Source organism: Etheostoma cragini, chromosome 11 (genome assembly GCF_013103735.1).
Source record: "Etheostoma cragini isolate CJK2018 chromosome 11, CSU_Ecrag_1.0, whole genome shotgun sequence".
NCBI lineage: Eukaryota > Metazoa > Chordata > Actinopteri > Perciformes > Percidae > Etheostoma > Etheostoma cragini.
The window spans coordinates 7,845,268-7,864,885 of NC_048417.1; the positions used below are offsets into that span (position 1 = coordinate 7,845,268).

General features: G+C 39.2%; 1 protein-coding gene across 1 annotated transcript in view; it reads right to left on the bottom strand.

Annotated features, from left to right (window-relative positions):
• The window catches only part of pdia5 (protein disulfide isomerase family A, member 5), a 50,218-nt gene that overhangs the window by 28,341 nt on the left and 2,259 nt on the right, over positions 1-19,618 (bottom strand). Inside the window, exons 2-8 of the mRNA XM_034884993.1 lie at positions 13,201-13,327; positions 11,308-11,395; positions 5,217-5,300; positions 5,034-5,079; positions 3,093-3,185; positions 2,057-2,117; positions 1,042-1,109 (exon numbers count right to left, since the gene is read on the bottom strand). Coding sequence (XP_034740884.1) covers positions 1,042-1,109; positions 2,057-2,117; positions 3,093-3,185; positions 5,034-5,079; positions 5,217-5,300; positions 11,308-11,395; positions 13,201-13,327 — 567 coding nt within the window. The remainder of the gene's footprint in view (positions 1-1,041; positions 1,110-2,056; positions 2,118-3,092; positions 3,186-5,033; positions 5,080-5,216; positions 5,301-11,307; positions 11,396-13,200; positions 13,328-19,618) is intronic.

Here is a 19,618-nt window from a genome sequence, read left to right on the forward strand (position 1 = left end):
ACACACACACACACACACACACACACACACACACACACACAGTTCATTTCCAGTTAAGAGGCTTACATTTTCACTACTTAGAAGGATGCTTGATAATCGAACAAACGTGCAGTTAATTATCTTAATAATAATTATTCCTGCTTTGTGTGAGGCAAACACGACTTTACTTCACCATCTCTTCAGGCAGATGCCTTTCTCTGCTCTCAATGTACAAGGAGTTTTTTCTTAGATTATTTTTCTTTTGGTGCTCAAGGAGAAGTGTTTATGAACACAAGGCATTTGTTTCCCTAGCTGATCACATATGGCGCTGGTTGCTTTTAAGAATGCATCACTCCAATGCTGTTAAAAACATTACAACAGCTGGCAACACAGCACTCTTCCCCCCCACCCACAACTTTGCTCGTTATTGTAATACTGCTTGTCAGCAAACTGACAACATGGGTCTTTAGGGGACCCAGGAGACAAGGGAGGAGGAGAAAAGGGGAGGAAAACAGAGAAAGGAAAAGTTAGGTGGTAAACACAAAGACTGGGCAGCCTAAACTGACATTTAATCTAGATAGAGGTTGTAAACTTCAGCTAGAAGGACATTAGCCCTTAATTGTGGTTGCAGGTGCCAGCTAAAAATCAAGTAAGAAACCCAAAACAGATTGTTAGTCAAAATTGTTAGGTTTTTGAATAAACTACTATAATTGCTCTGGTGGGTCAATGTAAACCATAATACAGATAAAGCATAACTCAGGTCCAGCAGAGAGGGGATCAGGGCTTCTGAATTGCCTTTAAATGTCATTCAAGTTATTATCCTGCTAAAGCAAAACCTACGGGGCAAAGGTTGCTATGGTATTGTACTTGTGGGAAGTTTTTTAGGAAATACAACCAGGGACAGCCTTTTCTTAGGCCAGGCATACAGACTGTACTTTTGCTGATTGCCAAGATAACCCTCCACACATGCACTGTGGATCTAATCTGCAAAAACTAGGATAGAGATCAGATATCAGTTAATGCAATAAAAAAGTGCGCAGGGGGAAATTTCAGCCGACTTACATATTTCCCTTTGGTCTCTGTTGCCGCTTGCTGAAAGATGGGCTGCATTCTCTTACAAACGCCACACCCTGCCACGTAAATACAAACCAGAACAACAGAGGTCATTACAGAGAACTCGATGGGAACCATCACTCTGACAGCATCGATAGGACTGACAAAAAATCTCCCATCACCTGCCACAGGAATTGTTTTTTTGTCAATAGCAGCTTGCAGTGTGTTATCTGCTGTGAAAGACGTGCTGCACTGAAAACCCTCTGACTACATTAACTAAGCACAATGCATGGAACATCACAAATTAAATCTTTACTATATAACTTCTCAATGACAAACAACAATTTTGTTTTTAAGTTGATCTTGATGCAGAAAGTAAGTTCATCACTTGGCCATCCAAATTTTGTGTCAATTCATTTGTTCAATCAATTGTGTCATTTATTTACCCAGAGGAAAATGGAGGAAAACACTTACTATTTCCACTTTCTAAATTGTGAGGATTTGTTGTTTTTTTCATTTCATATTATTACAAATTGAATCTATTTGTGTTTGATCTTTTGGTGGAACAAAAAAAGTATTGTGTCACTTTGACCTTTGGTAGCAGTGGGTGGTTGATTTGAACAATTTTCTGATATTTTACAGAATAATTTAGTTGAAAAAAATAATTGAGAGATGAATCAGTGGTAAAAATACATATAATACAATACAGTATGTTCAGAGATGAGAAAAGGCCACGTATAATGAATGTAGTAAAACTCATTGCAGTATTTATTTTGATAATGTACTATTGCCAAGAACTGCATGCCCTAGTCTACTGACGTAATCAACATACTATGCTCTCTTTTCAATTGGGGCATCTTAAAGTGGTACATTTATCATACTTCTGAGACAATAATTGCTGTTGTAAGTTTCTTCTGGCACTCAGTCTTATGATAACAATATGTTCAAGCAGTGTAGAAAGGAGAGAATCACTCGTCCTTGTTCCTGTGAGCTACTGAACACTATGATAATCAAAAGGACTCACAGGGAGCATAGAACATTAAGAGGATCGGCCTCTCCTCTTTCTTCAGCAACTTCCTGAAGTCCTTAAAAAGAGTGAGACGGAAAAAGAGAGAGGCAAAATGATGATTAAGAAGCTTTTTGATCTATTAACAAAATATACTGTATGTACAGTGCATAATATGGCTGTATTTGTCCCCCGGAAACAAAACATCACTAATGTTGACTCAAGCATGGTGTTGATGACATACAGCAGCTTGATTCCTCTGACAGCTTGCCTAACGGTAGGTTTCCCAAAGAACCTCTCTGTTTAGCAAACGGAGCTCTAAAATAATGAGCAAACCCTAATCTTTGCTTTTTCAGCAATTTTTTAGACTGTGTACATTACACAGAGTCATCACATCGGCAAAGTAAGGAAAAACAATGACTTTCTTCTCTGGACAGCATGAAGATCATTGCCTATACCAGCTAATTCTCTGCCTCCTCATCGCCACTTTCATGAGCTCAACTACTTCCTAAAAAGACCCACATTCAGACAATCCTTTGTTGAAACCTTGACTAAGCCTCCAGGCATGAGTGGGTCGGCAGGCAAAAACAGACGGAACTGCTGTTTAGTAACTTAAAGGGCTTTCAAAATGCTGTACATCTACAGTATATCTATGAGTGTCTCAGGCTTTCAGGCCGTGGATGAATGTGTTATGGTTGATACGTAAGTTGATACGTAAGTACCAACCATAGGTTGATAAGTACCATCTGACTTGGTTGGACGAGAGCTGTCTGTAAATGTTTTTCAGGCTGCGTTTGTTGTCATCATGAACAACTCCGAGCAGTTTTTTGATAAGTTGTTAAATATGTTACTTTTGTGTGTGGGGTTTTGTGTTGGTTGACATGCTGCTGTGTCAACTTCCTCAACAGGAGAGGAGAGGTGGACCCTGCATCTGTCTTCTAATTGCAGTAAACTGTACATCAACGTTAATGTTCTAGATACCTTTAATTAAAAGTGCAGCCAAAGCTCCTTTATTTTAAAGGAAGCTCAAAAGGTTGTTTTGGTTGCTACTTACTTTTTCTGTCTCTATGTGGACAATGTCTTTTGCCTCAGGGTTCTCCTCCCACAGTGGAGGTCCCAATGGGTCTTTCAAGAACGCCACCATTGACTGAACAGTTCAAAAAAGAAAACAATTCAGAATGAAAAACCTGTTAGTCTATACAAAGGCAACACTTGATGATCCAATAAACACCTGAGTGACTGGTGATGATTAACGTGAGCAATGTCACTTCTAAAGGCTCACCTAAAGTTAACGGGGGCAACACTGTACGCTGTGCCAGATGGAAGCTCATACAGACCAACATGTTTGTCCATCCAGGAGGTGTCAAATCTATTTTGATACATTTAAGTGTCCGGTAATGGCCTTGGTAAAATTCTTGTAAATATATTGAACCATATGTCTTCTGAGGCAACAGCAGGAAATATTTCATTCAGCAGACACGGGCAGAATATTTAATGATTAGGATCGTATTATCAGGATTACTTGTTAATGGTTCAAACTGAGACTTTTGGTGTTTTATTGTTTCGCAGGCCTTTCCATCTGCTAGGCAAAGAAATATGGGCAAAACACTAGCAAGCAGAATAATAACATCATCCCAGTCAAAAACAAAGCACTTATAGCTCCCAGACAGAAAAAGTCAGTTTGACATTCAGTATTTTCAAAGAATCTAAATTAGGGCTAAAAACGTTTATCATTATTTAAACGTGTACATATTTGATTTTTGAGTATGTCAAATTGCAAGATCTGCATTTTTGTGTCCAGCAATTTGGCAGAGTTGCACGTTTATCCTATCTGGAAATTATTCGATATTCAGCCAAAAACCTGTGGTATGGTATCCAGGCTTTATCAGTTTTTGGTGAGATCTGGCCGCTCAGGCCTTCCTATTTAGAGGATCTGGGAACGCGATTGCCCAGACCTGAGCACCGATCTTGACTGGCATGAGGGTTGAACATCCCAGAAGTATCACGCAATCCAGACCATCAGCAGATTCACTACAGTTTCATTCATAGGACATGTCTCACCCCCATGTGAAAATGCATCACATGAAAGTAATGTAGCCCTTTATGCCCTTTCTGCCCGTTGAAAGCTCAAGGCACTTATCTTCCCATGACCTGGGATTGCTCTCCTGTTGGTCAGTTGCTTTGGATCCGAACTATCCGCCCCGATTAATGTCACTGTGCCTGTTAATATCAAAGTTTGGATTCTGGATGATCTGTCAGCCCTCCAGCTCTCTAAAGCTATCAAAAATGCTGTATTTTCAGGACTTACAGCTGCTAAGAAAGTGATTGCAACCCGTTGGAAACCTCCTCATGATGTGTCTATTCGTACATGGACCCTTTTCTTTTTGGATGTCATATACTATTAATGGAACTCTCCACAGCTCGCATAAATGGAGCGCCAGAAATGACTTTGGACACTTGGCTCAACATTGTTGAAATCCATGCTGTAGACTTGTGCTACAGCTTTCTTACTTTTATTTGCACGTGTTTCGTCCCTTATCATATGTCATATGTTGTATGTCTGTGTGTGTGTGTGTCTGTCTGCTTATGTGTGTGTTTGTGTAAGTCTTTTTCTGAATGTATTATTTGTAAGCGTGGACATCACTCTTACTGGTTTTATTATTTTTTCCACCTTCCCGTCTTTCTTCTGGGTTTTTTTATATTTTATAATCTTTTTTTGTCTTGGAACATGTTCTCATGTCCCAGCATAATGTTGTAATTTTCAAAAAAAAATAAAACCAGCAGGGTGAAGTTGCTCTTATTTACTAAACTGATCACATTAAATTGATGACACACACACACTGGGCTGCACCGTAAAGTATAATATGGTTAATGACTGACAAAATAATTAATACTGAAAGGGAAGAGCCATTAGTTAATACTAGACACACACAAAGAAACCAACTGTGCTGCACATGAGCTGAAAAGCTTAGAAGGATTTCAGCTGAGCACTCACTTTGAAGGTGGCGGGCCGGTTGTACCCTGTGTGGAACATCCCATCTCTGCAAGACACACCAGGCACAGTGCTCACAAAACAAGTATATGGTGAACAACATGCTATTTAAGCTGCGGACACGGTATTAATTTCCAGAAAGCACTGAGTTATGGAAAAGTGTCAGCAGAGCTTGCGTTCACTTACTTGTAATGCAGCAGCTCTACTCCTCCGCCATTGGAGCTCGGGTCCACCTTCACTTTCTTACAGAGCTTACGGCCCTCTGAGTCTCTGAGAGATGAAAAAAAATAAAAACATAGGATAAAATATTGAATAATCTAAAACAAACTATTTATACAGTCACTTCAGAGAGAAATCCAAAGTTTTGTAGAAAATTAGAAGCTATTGGAATGGGCTAGCACTTAAAACTTGAAAATGTATATTTAAACTCCTTGGTGAAACCGTTGATGTGACTTAACTAGTAGAATAAACATAGCTGCCTAAAACGTCATGTTTTTTTTTTTCCCCCAAGGTATTTTTCTTGCGTCTTTACATAGTGCACATCATTTTGCTTCTGTTCAGTAAATGCTTGTTATATTATTTGTACTGATAACATTATTTATATTCATTGTGTTATTATGCACTTAATTCTGTGTAAAAAATATGTCAAATTTGTCAACATGTTTTTGGTCCCAATGTCTTTCCAACAAAGCTTCACTGAAATGAATTAAGAAAGGCAGAGAGAATATGCTGCATTTATAGAGACATAACTGCATTAACATTGAGATCAGTCTCACATGTACAGTGCTATATATATCAAGGCTGCCTGCTCCATTCATTAGTTGCTACAGTATGCAAACACAAACAGTACATCTGTTATGGGAATACAATGCTGACTACAAGATATACTGTACAGCCTGTAAGCATACCAAAATGCTCCGTTGTACAGAGGTTTATTGTTGTAATTGAAAAAAGACCAAAGTAGGAAAGGAAATACATATACGAACGTCTAGCTACCTACCTACCTACCTACACATACTTCAAACTTGCTACAATAAGGCTTTATGTGCAGCATGGAGTACTCTTCCTCTTCTGTGAGAGCAAGGTATATGTATGCATTAATTAGAGAATGAAAGATGGAGGGAGATATTTGGTGAAGAAAAGGCCTGATGCAAATAAATTCAAAGAAGTGAAATTCCATCATGGCTTCAAGCGCAGTTTTGAACGATTTGAAGAAGGTTCTGTTGACAGACAGTATTTCAGGTAATTTCAGGTACTTTATGCCATATTCTGCTGACTCATGAAGGCAGATGGCATCGGTTGGGCCACACTAGGAACAGATGTGACCTTGACACGTATCTGGAGATGACGCTCAGTCATCCGATTTAAAACCAGTCTGCTACTCCTTGAAACATTGTCACAAGTGTGAAAGGCTGCGAGGAAAATGTCAATAAACCCCAAACAGATTATGACAAAATCTATCATGTCAAGGAAACTCCAAACCAGTACAAAGTGGCCAAGGACTCTCATTCAAGTAGACTTAATTTTTTAGAAATATATCCAAAAAGACTTTTGTTTTTAGATGCCATGTATTACATCTTTGCATAACTGTGTTTATTAACATGACAAAGTACTATCGATCCGGAAGACAGTTAACCTTGTACATTCACAAGGGCTGAACGATTAATCCTTTTCAAACCTAATCGTGATTTGAAAGAACACTAATAGTTAATCGTGAAGACCACAATTAATCGAATGTGAATAATTTCTGCTTGGGACATCCTTACCAATCGAGAGAGTATTTTGTGGTACTTTAACATTTGAAATCTTGGGTGCCCGGATAGGTTAGTTAGTAGAGGTTTTCTCCTTGACGCAGCGGGCCCGGATTCGACTCTGACCTGCGTCTGACATTGTCATACCACCGTTCCCTTCCCTTTCCCTGTCTTCTGCTGTCCTATCAAAATAAAGACTGAAAATGCACAAAAACATAATCTTAAAAAAAAACAGTTGAAATCTTATTTTTTTACAGTTTCTCTTTTGTCTGATTTCATTTTTATTTGAATCTACTCACAGGAAAATTAACTCATTGAACTGTGCTATAACATGAAAGGACTGCTGATCTGGTCTTTTAAATGTCTTAGACACTATCTTTTCATACTAGACAGACCTTTGAATAAACGTAACTGAGTTGTATACAGTGCTGACATGAAATAACATCAGGTATTGTTGAAGGGAACTTGAAAGATTGAAAAGGCCATAAGCTTGGGTAGAGACCAGTACAACAGTGGAAATGGACTAGAGTAACGTCACTCATTTCATCAGCACCGGAGGTCTATGACTGTAAAGTAAGAAGTTATGGAGGACACAAACGCTGATGGTAAATTACAAGGTGCTGCCAAAGAAATACTATTGTCCAATCATGTGTTGTTAGGATTAGGACACAAAAGTAAAAGGTCTCCACTCACTAAACTGGCCCATAACAACCCTGATTGTTTAAGCAGTAGGGGTGGGACCTAAATATTGATATGGCAATATATCGTCCTTCATGGAGTGTAAAAACTGCACACTGTAATTGTAATAAACTGGCGTTAAATATCAAAAGATTTTTCTGCTCCCAGCGTCGCTACTTCGTGGCCTCCTCAAGGTGGCGCTCAACACATGAATGAGGGAAACGTAAACTTATATTAACTAGCCGAAAAAAGAGTTTTTAACTGGGATTTCGGACAACTGTTTGAGAAAAAGAACAGATTCCCCAGGCACGTTTAAGTCCAAAGTCTAGACCCATGAAATTTTAATCGCAATTATGATTTCGGCTCCATTTGGATTACAAAAACAGAGTAATCGAGAAAAATTATTATTTTGCCAATTATGAATAAAAAATAAATTTAAAATGGGAAAAGTATTTAGGGAAATTGCACAGTTCTAAGTGCTTTTACGGTTGATTTGTTTTTTAACTTCCATTCCTGCAACATCTTTCCAAAAGTCAATGTCATGTTAATTATGTTAAATAATCCTGATTTCAATACTGACCAAAATAATTATAATTATGCCTTTTTTTTCCATAACCGAGCAGCCCTAACCCATAATTGAGCTATAGTTCTGTAAACAACTTGTGCTGGAGAATTGTGCTGTTTTCTAAGTTTGGACTTGCAGTGAATAAAGAGAGAAAACCTGCATTTAACCTTTTCACGGGCGCTTTGTGTTTATCTTTGACCGAAATTGTAACGTATCATTATAGGATTTTCTAGCAATATATTGATTATCCAATAGAATGCAATTGCTGTTTTGTGATATTATTGGCATTGTGAGCCGTGTATCGTGATTCCCACCCCTATTAGGCAGTCTGACGTTCAGACAGGTTCAACCAAATCGTTAGCCAAACTTTAGAAAAGAAAAGAGCAGGACATCCAAGCAGTAACATTACAACCCCAACAGTCTGTTAATATCTTCACAGTTTTCATAGATCCTGGTCCGTCTTTGACCTTTATTGGAAGTAGGCTCCCTGTCTTTTTGACCATTAAATAATATGGTAGATAACATTGTTTGTTGGTTTAAAACCTGTTTACAATTATTTATTTTTTTATCGGGAGAATCAGTCCTTTGTGTTCAGCGATTCTTGCTTATTATAATCAATAGAAACGTTGTCCCTATTCCCAATAAAAACCTTTTTTTATACATTTGTGAAATATTATTTGGTTAGTACACCAACTAAAAATACTTGACGCACCGAGGTGGTTGTGCGATGTGCACCTTAAAAGATTGGGGAATCATTAAAATGAAATACAAAAAGGTTAAAGCCAAAACGTTGAATTAAGCCAAAGTTAACAGAGTCCCTTTTGTAAAGGATTAATGATGGGTTCATCATGCAAAGAGGATGAAGCCCGGCATGCCATTTAATTATTACAAAACACAAATCCTAATCCGTGCTGTGCTTGTTTGTGCTCTGCTATTCCCATTGATCCAGACAAGACCATGTTTCTTACCATGTCCTATGGCTGTTCTAAATTTGTAGAAGAATTGAAGCAGGGCAGCACAGTCCTGTTCTCCCTTCCTGTATGAGATCATCCTTCCCTCTGATGGATCCCTGTTGCCCAACACTCAGTGGGCTGTCATCTGTTCAAAGTGTGTCATTCTGGCCTTGGTGGCCCTCTTCCTTGGCAGGGATGACCGTTCTCACGCTGGGATATGCGCTTCACTCTCTCTCTCCCTCTGTCCACCATGAGCTTGCAGCTGGAACCGGCCCATTCGCGATGGTGGTGAAATATGCCAAATAGTACAATGCTTTTCTACAGAACCTGGCACCGGATCCGTGTGTCCTGCAGTGATGAACCCGGCTCGCTCTAGCTCCCCTGGCAAGAATCTGGCTCAGTTTCAATCTCTGCTTAGCATTAGCACACTCTCTAGCATGCCGGAATTGTTGGCGAAGGATGAGAGAGATGATACCATTTCTCTCCCAGACCAAAACAGTAACTGAGTCAAAAAGTGGACTGTCTTTGAAGACAAATGTGGACACCAAAACATCAGACCATGCCTTTTGACTTTAGTTTCTCTTCCTTTCTGTTGGCCAACATTCTGGATTCAATCCCCCAAAAGCTTTAGAGAGATTGTGAATGGTCCAATGAGCAACAGGTGTCAAAGGGAAGTTACTGCCTTACTCACAGTTTCCTGTTGTATGATACATTATTTCCACTCTGGTGAGGAGGACAGTTCATGCAGTTGATGGGTTGACAAGTATAAAGACATTTTTAAATAAAGTAAATGAACACCAGGACAGGCAGAAAGAACAACAAGCTAAAGTCAGATTATGGGTAGCAAAGCAAGCTGTGCTTAAAGAAAACAAGTCTTGCCGGTGTCCTGGGAGTATCTAGCATTTGCCTAATGCAAACACTTCCACATTGTGGGCTGGAGATAGATGTGCTTCAAAAAGAGAGATGACAGATTTACTGTTCTGCAGGAAAGTGTGGAGTATAAAGAAAAATAATAAAATGAAAATTATTTAAAAAAGAATACACATTTTCCAAGAGACTAGGGCTGCAACTAATGACTGTTGGTATAACTCTATTGAATATCTGTTGGTTATTTTTTGATCAATCAATTAATTGCTTTATCAATAAAATGTCAGTGAAAGATACCCATCCTGATCAGTGAGAGCAGAAGGCGACATCTTCAAATGGCTTGTTTGTCCAAGTAACAGTCAGGTATTCCATTTACAATTATATAAAAATGCCGTCTGTAGTACAGAGTGTCCATAACTGTGTGAGAAGGGATGCTATTATTTATTTTCAGTATTGATTAAGTGATTATTGTCTTGGTCCATGAAATGTTATTAAATTACGTTGGACTACAAATTACCATTGCAACTTCCTAAAGTTCAAGGTGACGTTCAAAATTGCTTGTTTGTGAATTTTAAATATATAACATAAATAACTTAGTTTATTTTAGCTGGCATTTTTGCTTTAAAAAAAGTCACTAGGGGCATCCTGGTACAAAGGCTCAGTCCTTACCATGCTTTGCTGCATATGTTTACCACTCTCTCTCCAATTTCCTATTTTCAGCTGTCCTGTCAAATAAAGGCTTAAAATGCCCCCCCGCCCCAAAAACGTCTTTACAAAAAAAGACTAAATATTATTTAACTATGATCAAACTAGTTAAGTAGTGTACATATTTCTCAAAGTGTTGGTGTTAGTACCAGTATTGTATTGGCACTAGTGACAAAAAAAAACTAGCCCTGGAATCCACAAATTGCTTGATAGACTAATCATTTCACCACTACATACACAACTGATAGCACTTATCAGGAACTCACAAAGCACTCTTGATCGGTGGCATACAACCACATTTAAACAAAATTCCAAAATGGTAACAGAAACCAAAAAATACAGAAATTCTGACAAAGAAACTCATGAAGCAACATCTTTTGGCTCTACCTTTAGAGGGCAACACCACACAGCAAGTGCCTTAATTATGTACACAAAAGGGAGAACAAAACTCAGACCCCAAACTTCAATAGCTCTAATAAGCGAGTGGCCTACTGTCAAATTGCACCCTTACAAAAGAACCAGTGGAAGAAGGCCATTTACCTTCAGTAGAAAAGCCATAAATTGTGCAGATTGATGACCGTAGATAGATTCTTGGGAGGACCAAATTTACCTGCCTTTATAACTGCTATCAGAAAATTGTATAAAGGAGGCCATAATGCCGGGGGAAAAGACAGGGAGTCAATGCGTGTGATTGAAGCAGAAGCAACCTACAATGTGTTTTTTGTGTGGTTTTTTTAATAAATCTTCCCATTACTCACCCACAGTTGACCCAGGCAATAGTCCCTTGGCCCTTTACTGTCTGGGCCACATCTGAGAGCAGTTTCAGGTGGGAGTCGCCTGATGTAGCTAAAGACACAGAGAATAAATCATGGTCAGCCTTGTCCCCAGAACCGTTCAATAGCTGAGGACAACCCAGAGCCTCGAGACACAGAGGACACTGTAATGTCAGACCCTGTGAAGAAGAATTGAGTTACAGTGGAGCTCAGTGTCTTACTAAAGGACCAAGTAACGAAGAAAGAGATCACTGAGTTTGGGATAGAGGGGTGATGGGAGAGGGTTTTCTAATACCTTTCACTGGGTGGGTTCACGGAGGGGGTTTAAGTTACATCAGCTTTCAACATCTTACAATAGTGTGACTAAGCAGGGGATGTGAAGATTATATGGTGGCACAAAGACTCTGCTGAAGCAGACCAAATTTTCAGCAAACGGAGGAAGCACAGCATGTATGTTTTGGCGAACTATACTTTGTACTGTACCTGCTGTGACACTGCTTACTAACCTATTCTCAGCAATGTTGTTGAACGTCCATGGACGAGATGGAGCGTTCATGAACACAGGAGACTTACGCAATCTACTGTGTCACAGGGTAAATATGGCTGTACTGTGCAGTTTGCATTCTGCAGGAAGGAGGAGAAACTAGTGTGTAATGAACTTAACCAGCTCCATCAACACACAGCACTATTACTGATTTTCATCAGATATGGCAAGCAAAGTAGATCCCTGCAAGGAAAGTAAACAAAGTGTAAAATTCTAGTCCTTGTGTAACACAATACATCATTTTTATACTCCCCCCCCCACCACCCTGCATAAAGAGAACAATTCCTCTAAATGCTCCAGGCCAAAGCTATATTTAAATATAGGGCCACTGACATAGCTCCCCTGAGTCCCGCCTCGCACCGGGTCGGTATCAAAAACATCTGGCAAATCAGTGTCAGTTTATTACCATGTATGGAGCAGATACTGGCGGATTTTCTTATAAGTTCACTTTTTAAAAGTTTGATGGGCCCTAGAGCAACCAGAGCTAAACTCAACAGGGGATGTGACTGACGGCAGAAAGCCAGAGGCTTGTGGGTAAGGAACAGGCCAAGGCTGTCTTAACTCAAGAGGGGGGATGAATATATGATGTGGCTTAAAGTCAGATAATTGGTTGCTGGGGAGGACATTAAACCAGTGTGTCAGAAAACCTGCATGGAGAGGGGAAGATTAGAGTCTTTAAAGAAGGAATGTCTGTGCGACACTGCAGCCAGCAACAGAGTCCATCCTTCATATGCGGAAAACCTTGTTCAATGGCCTAAAGGTTCTGAGGGTCCTCTGCTGCTTATTGAGGCCTAGGAGGGTCTATTAAATAGAAAAACTAGCAGTATCAGGCAGCTTCATCTACAAACCTGCTGAGAGTGTTCCTTACCTCAGAAATATGCAAGTCAAAATAGAACTGAAAACTATTGGGGTGCATTAAGGGTTCCCTAATAGTTAGAAGAAAATGCTGCTTTATAACTCTGCATGAAGTGTTTTATTTTTTATTTAACAACTACTCTCAAAATCTATACCGTAAGATTCATTATGAGAAGTAATTCCAAGTTCATTACAGAGATAGACCACCGTGATCATCCCTTTAAAGCAGGCTCCAGGTTAAAGCTGCGCAAAACATTAATTCTGAATGTATCTTAAGATATTGTGGTAAAATGGTTTTAAACTTATTATATCAGATTTGCTTAGTGTAACATAAAAGGGAGAATTTCAACAAACAACTGGACAAATGTTTTTTTTTTGTTAACATCATCCCCTTTAACAAGGTCTATATTCTGTTATAATACACATTCTCATGCAACAAAAAAAAGATCTATTATGAGAGGGTGTCTGTCTTCTCTAACCTGTCTTGGTGTACACCACCAGAACGTTGGTTCTCGTCCTGAGCAGCTTCTTGAAGTCTTTGTGGTCGCTGACCTTCTCTATGAGAGGAGAAACCTTCACCGCCTCCAGCACCGGCAGCAGCCACACCTGGGGAAACGGAAACACACACACACACAATTGTTTGTGTGATGAAAAAGGTAGTACTATTTCTTTACTTACATTATTTATTTTTTATGGTCAATATATACATAGGTGAAATGTCTTTTCTTTGTAATGTATAAATATGTATGTATGAAATTTAAAATTTGCGTTAAATATGATATAAACACTTTATAATGTAAACATGTAGCCATTTATGATGATTATTATATATTAAATAAGCTTTTGTGTCTTACTATTTCTTTTCGGACATGATAAATTAATATTTTTTGCGTTCTTTTAGGGTTGATTATATTATATGTTTGAAATAAAGCATTCATTCATATCTGTTTACGGCATAGACTCTAAAAATAGGTTTTGCTTGTACACAAGAAACAAAAAAATATCAGATGTGCCGATTGCCATTAAAATTGCACATTCATACTCTCAAAGCTTTAACCAGTTTCTAACTTCGATCAAGCGCCTTCCTCAGAACAAGCTTTACATTTTTTTCCGGAATTTCTGTTAAAAAATCTTCAGTATGCTGTTTATATATTCTGCCTGACAAATTTATACTGTTGTTTATACAGTTGTAATAAACCTTCAGGGGCCAAGGCCAGGGTTTGGACTTGAAGACTTGTTTGAAAATTAAATGTCACAAGCTACGTAAGAAATAAATATATCACTATCAGTTTAATATAAGTAAAATGAGTTTGATGCAGAAAGGCAGAGCTACAGTCTTCTAACACTGCAGCAGTTCACAGCACTCTGACACAAAATAAGAATGTGGCAGCAGGGGCTGAGAGCTACTTCCAAATCTCTTTACTGTGACTCATAATTGCCACAAACCCAATCAACAGTTTGACATTCACAGTAAAGTGGAAAGCTATATGAGAGCTTCAACTGGGGCCGGGCAATATAGAGAAAATCAAATATCACAAGATCCTTGACCAAATACCTCAATGTCCATATTGTGACGATATTGTATGGTTGACTATTGGTGCTTTGACAAAAACGTTTTTAATACAATGAGATTTTTGATAAATATTCTCCGGAAATGATTTAATGACTTAGTGGGTAAAGGTAAATAATAGCTAGAACAGTCTGGTAAATTCAGAAAATTACAAGATAACATTCTATAAAAACAAGATAGGATGTTACTTCCAGCAAAACTGTACTAAATGTGGTTTCAAAGTAACAGGTGGGTACATCTGCTTCATTAGTCAGTTCATTAGTTCTTTGTCTTTCCAAACACTGGTAGTTGGACTAATGGTATGAAACACGTAATATGGGAAAACAAAGCCCATATTGATAGACTTACACTTTATTCTAAGACGGAAAAAAAAGACTGATTACACTCAAGCCATATGTAGTTAATTCCATGCATTCTAATCGTCTCAGTTTCATCACCATTCATTAAAAGACTCTTCTTTTCCACTTACGGAAAACTAAATTAGACACCAAACATTGTCTGCTCGCTGATAGGATCCTGCCTGATGAGTGATATCACCTGGAATGAAAACAAGCATCTGTCAGGCTCGCTTTCAAATTTTTATCTCCAACTGGGTGCATTTCTTAAGTGATTCTGATGGGATTCTTAAGCTAGTACATTTTGCACATCAGTATTTTTTTTTTTAATAAACTGAGAAAAAAAAGTTTAAAAAAGGAGAAACTGACAAATAAGTGCCCCATTTCACATGAATATATATAAATCTTTTTCTTCTTCTGGAGATGTAATAGGCTTTCTAAGGTCTAAGGTGACACTCAACATCATAGAAGGGCATTCTGTAATTATTAGAGTGGGGAGCCAGATTAGGAAGAGATGAGAAGAGATGGCAGGCTGTCTTGCTTATCCAAGAGAGATAGGAAGTGTGTTGCCTGATGGCTGTCCAGAACTAACGAACTGAACCGGATTCTTACTTAAATGCTCACTCTCTCCATAAATGGAGAAACATTTATGATTGTCCTTCTGGCACAAACAGATACAGATTTTCTATGTTCTTAAATTGGGAGTATGTTGGTCCAAACAAGTTGAGACATATAGCGCCCTATTTTAATAATTTAAGCACATGATGTGAAGTGTCAGGTTCCAAATCAACTTTTTCTAGTTTGATGGCAAAAAAAGGGTCCGTGCGCTGGGCACATGGTTCAAACCGGTTGTACTTAGTGTCTTCATTAATTCAAAGGTGTCTTTTGGGCTTAACATGCAATAAACCAATCAGTGTCATCTCCCAATCCCTTTGGCACATTTGTACCTTGGTGCATTGCTGTTATGATGGCGGATTTGCACCGTAATATTTTTATTTGGAATCTTTTTTATGTGTGTGCGCTGCTGCCCTTCCCTGTGGATGAGTAACAAGCGTTGTGTGTGCGTGCTTTGCATAACCCTAAGCATATTTTACTAATGCACTGTTAAAATAACAATGAAATGCAACGTTATTGACTTTAGATCTGGTTTTTGTTGGTCAATGGCACAATCACTGTCTGCTGCCTCCAGATAGCAATACGCCAAGAATTCACCTAAACACACCTCCCTGTAAGAACAGCACACCCATGGGCGCAAAGATGCGCGCAGGTGCATGGCTATTTAAATAATGTGGTCTAAATAGAAAGACACTTATGTTGGGCTTTGCGCCCTTAGTCATCCTTATAAAAGAATTTCATCAAGGAACTATTTTGTTTTATATAAAGATCTGCTTTGAAAAGAGCCAATACATTTTTGTAAAAGGCTGTCTGTACACAAACCATGTCTTGAGAGAGATAAAAAGAGACACTTCTTCCTTCACAATCTCTTAGAAGTAGGGCAGGGTGATATGGAGAAAATCAAATATCACGATCATTTTGACCAAATACCTCAATATCGATACACGATATCGATATCACACGACTCAGTGCAGGACAAACTCAGACTCAATACTCTGAGGAAATCCATTAGTGCTTTACACATCCATAAACCTTTCTTATCTGCCATAAAAGGTATGTCCCGTCACGTTGCTGTAAAAAATTAGACGCTTACTAAGCACCAGGTGCCGAGCCCCTGCCTACGAACCCACACCCTCCATCTGGTGTCACTTTAAAAATGGCATCCAGTTCTAGGGGCACTGGTGAATCAGCAGAATTCACACCAGTGTTTGTCAAGCACTTGCCTCTCTCTCTCTCATGACCACTTTTGGTTCGTCAGCGTAACGAGGAGTGAGCCCTCTAGTCACTTGCCAGCTGCCTGGTCTCTGTGTGGGGTAGCGGGACTCCTGGGGTAGCCTAGCACAGAGTGCAGCAAAAAAGCCGCGTGAGGAAAAAACGCTAGTTGAGAGATAACAAATAAAAAAAATAAAAATAAAAAGATGGAATTGGTTTCAAAGCCAAAAAGCGACAGCTGCAGTGTGGGAGCACTTTGGATTCAAACCGAATGACCGTGGTGAACCACTTAACCTGAGCGAGGGGGTACGTCGCATTTGTTGTAAAACAGTAGCAACTAAAAACGGCAACACAATAAACATGCATATGCACCTAAAATAGAATCCTCCGGTGCAGTTTTCCCAGCTGGGGAAAAGAACTACAGATGGGCAGTCTCCGTCTCCCCGACAGTACACGATCACTGGTGCATTTAGTCTACAAACTAAGTACAAACAGGACAGTGCAAAATGGCGAGCACTCACAGACAGCGTAGTTCACTTTGTTGCTAAAGAGATGCTGCCCTTTAGTTTCGTCAAACCGCCGGCATTTCGAAAAATGGGGTCTCTCTCTCTCTCGTCCTTGGAGCTCACCCTGCTGTGGGCGTAGACCGCAATTCACTTTTGCTTTATTTAAACAAAGCTTTATGCTGGAGAAATTATTTTAATACAGCTTTTTGAATTTGGCCTGTTGAGGCACCTGCTTCATCTCTCTGGCACTCCATGTCTGAGCATAATGTTACATAGTTTTTTAATTGCAATTTTGTTTACATCCATTTCATTTACTGTTTTGATTGTGTATGGTTTTTAATTTCCATTTTATTTATTGATTTTGGTTGTGTTTGGTTTTTAGTCCAGTGCATTCTTTGTTAACAGAGACTGAGAGACCACAACAATATTATCGTTTATCGCAATCATTACTGGGACAATTTATCGTCCAGCAAAATGTGTTATTTTTGTTATTGTTTTGTTGTTATGTGTGCTGGTGCGTGTGTGTGGACTGACTCATTGTAAAAGGAAGCTACGCGGCATCCGATAACACACAGAGCGCTGATTGAGAGGCTTTTTAGCTCTCAAATGAGCAGAGGAGCAATCAATTAGCAGCTTTAGTAACTATCACATTTCAGCTATCAGCGATGGAAGTCAGAGGAGAGGAGAGGCCTGGTAACATTACCAACCCATTTTGCTACCGAGCCAACTGTGTCTGGATGTCTAGTCATAAAAGTAGTCTTGTTTACTTACTTGTTAATCAGATATGTGGTTTAAATAATTATTTTCTCGTTATGGACCATGGCACAGCTGCTTGTGTCAAAATTGCATGCTTGCATTTAACATTTGAGAACTTTGACTTTTTTTGTTAGATAAAAAAAATTACAAAATGATTGTTAACTGTTAATCATTAGTCAAAACTGCATATTCTCAAAAGATCAACTTTTGAGAATATGCTGTCAGGGAAAAAATTAATTTGATCCCTTAACGATTTTGTACATTTGCCCACTGAAACTATCAGTTTATCTATTATTTTAATGGTAGATTTAGTTGAACAGTGAGAGAATAACAACAACAAAATCCAGAAAAATGCATGTCAAAAATGTTATAAATTGATTTGCATTTTAATGAGGGAAATAAGTATTTGACCCCCTCTCAGTCAGAAAGATTTCTGGCTCCCAGGTGTCTTTTATACTTGTAACGAGCTGAGATTAGAAGCACACTCTTAAAGGGAGTGCTCCTAACCTCAGTTTGTTACCTGTATGAAAGACACCTGTCCACAGAAGCGGTCAGTCACATTCCAAACTCTCCACCATGGCCAAAGAACTCTCCAAGGATGTCAGGGACAAGATTGTAGACCTACACAAGTCTGGAATGGGCTACAAGAACATTGTCAAGCAGCTTGGCGAAAAGGTGACAACAGTTGGAGCGATTATTCGCAAATGGAAGAAACACAAAAGAACTGTCAATCTCCCTCGGCCTGGGGCTCCAAGATCTCCAAGATCTCACCTTGTGGAGTTGTAATGATCATGGGTGAGGAATCAACCCAAGCTACACGGGAGGATCTTGTCAATGACCTCAAGTAGGGCTGCACGAGTATGGCCATAATGATAATCACAATTATTTTGATCAATATTGCGATCACGAATTTTCTCGCGATTATTTGTTGATTTTAAGTTTTTCGAGTGCGATGGTTGTACTCACAGAGAGACGGCTGACTCATTATAAACGGGTCCAGCAAGGGTCGAATGGCGGATACACACGTTATACGATATACACTGCGCTGCATTTTTATGAAGTATGATATTCTGGTCATGGGTCACATGTCTTGCAGGTCCAACAGGCTCTGTCTCACACGCTGTTACTCTACCAACTGAAGTTAGTTGCATTCAATAACTTCTTCTGTGTTCTTCGCCGTGGGCTCCGCAATAGCAGTTACCCGCGGAAACACTGGGACAAATACAGGTTTGGCCCTCATACATATACAGCTGTGTTAATTAAAGATTAAAACTGTAGACAAATGTCAGAAGTGTGGACCGCCGGCCGCTGCATGGCAGGACTGCGCAGAGAGTAAGACGAGAGGGAGTAGAGGAGAGATCCAAACACAGACACGGCTTTACAGAAGAAATGGGTCATGTAACGCAAAATTAAACCATATCCCTATAACAACATTGCAGCGGATGCGATGAAATTAGCACCGGCGCGTCCTAGAGGAGCTAACAGCTAACGGTTGCTAACTAGCACCGACTAGCACTGGTCACCGCTGTTGTCTGAAAAACAACAGACGGGACAAAATGTTGCGTTTTCTGGTAAACTTGCAAACCTTGAGACTGATAACTGACTGCTATCTGTTGAATGTTCCTCCCGTTCCCCTGTGACTGTCTATTTCTTGAAACTAAGCTGCGCAATGCAAGGAACAACTCTGGCTGGCACGTGAGCAGACAGGGGTTTACGGAGCGGATTTTTCATTTGTCATTTATCCCAAAAGAATTAGCTCCTTTTTTCTGTTTTATATCATTTCAAATTATAAATGCTTTCGATTTTGGACTGGTTGGGCAAATTGGTAATTTGATTATTAAGATAAAAATCTTAACATTAATCAATAAGGAAAATAAACCAAACCGTATCTTTCAGATAAGCA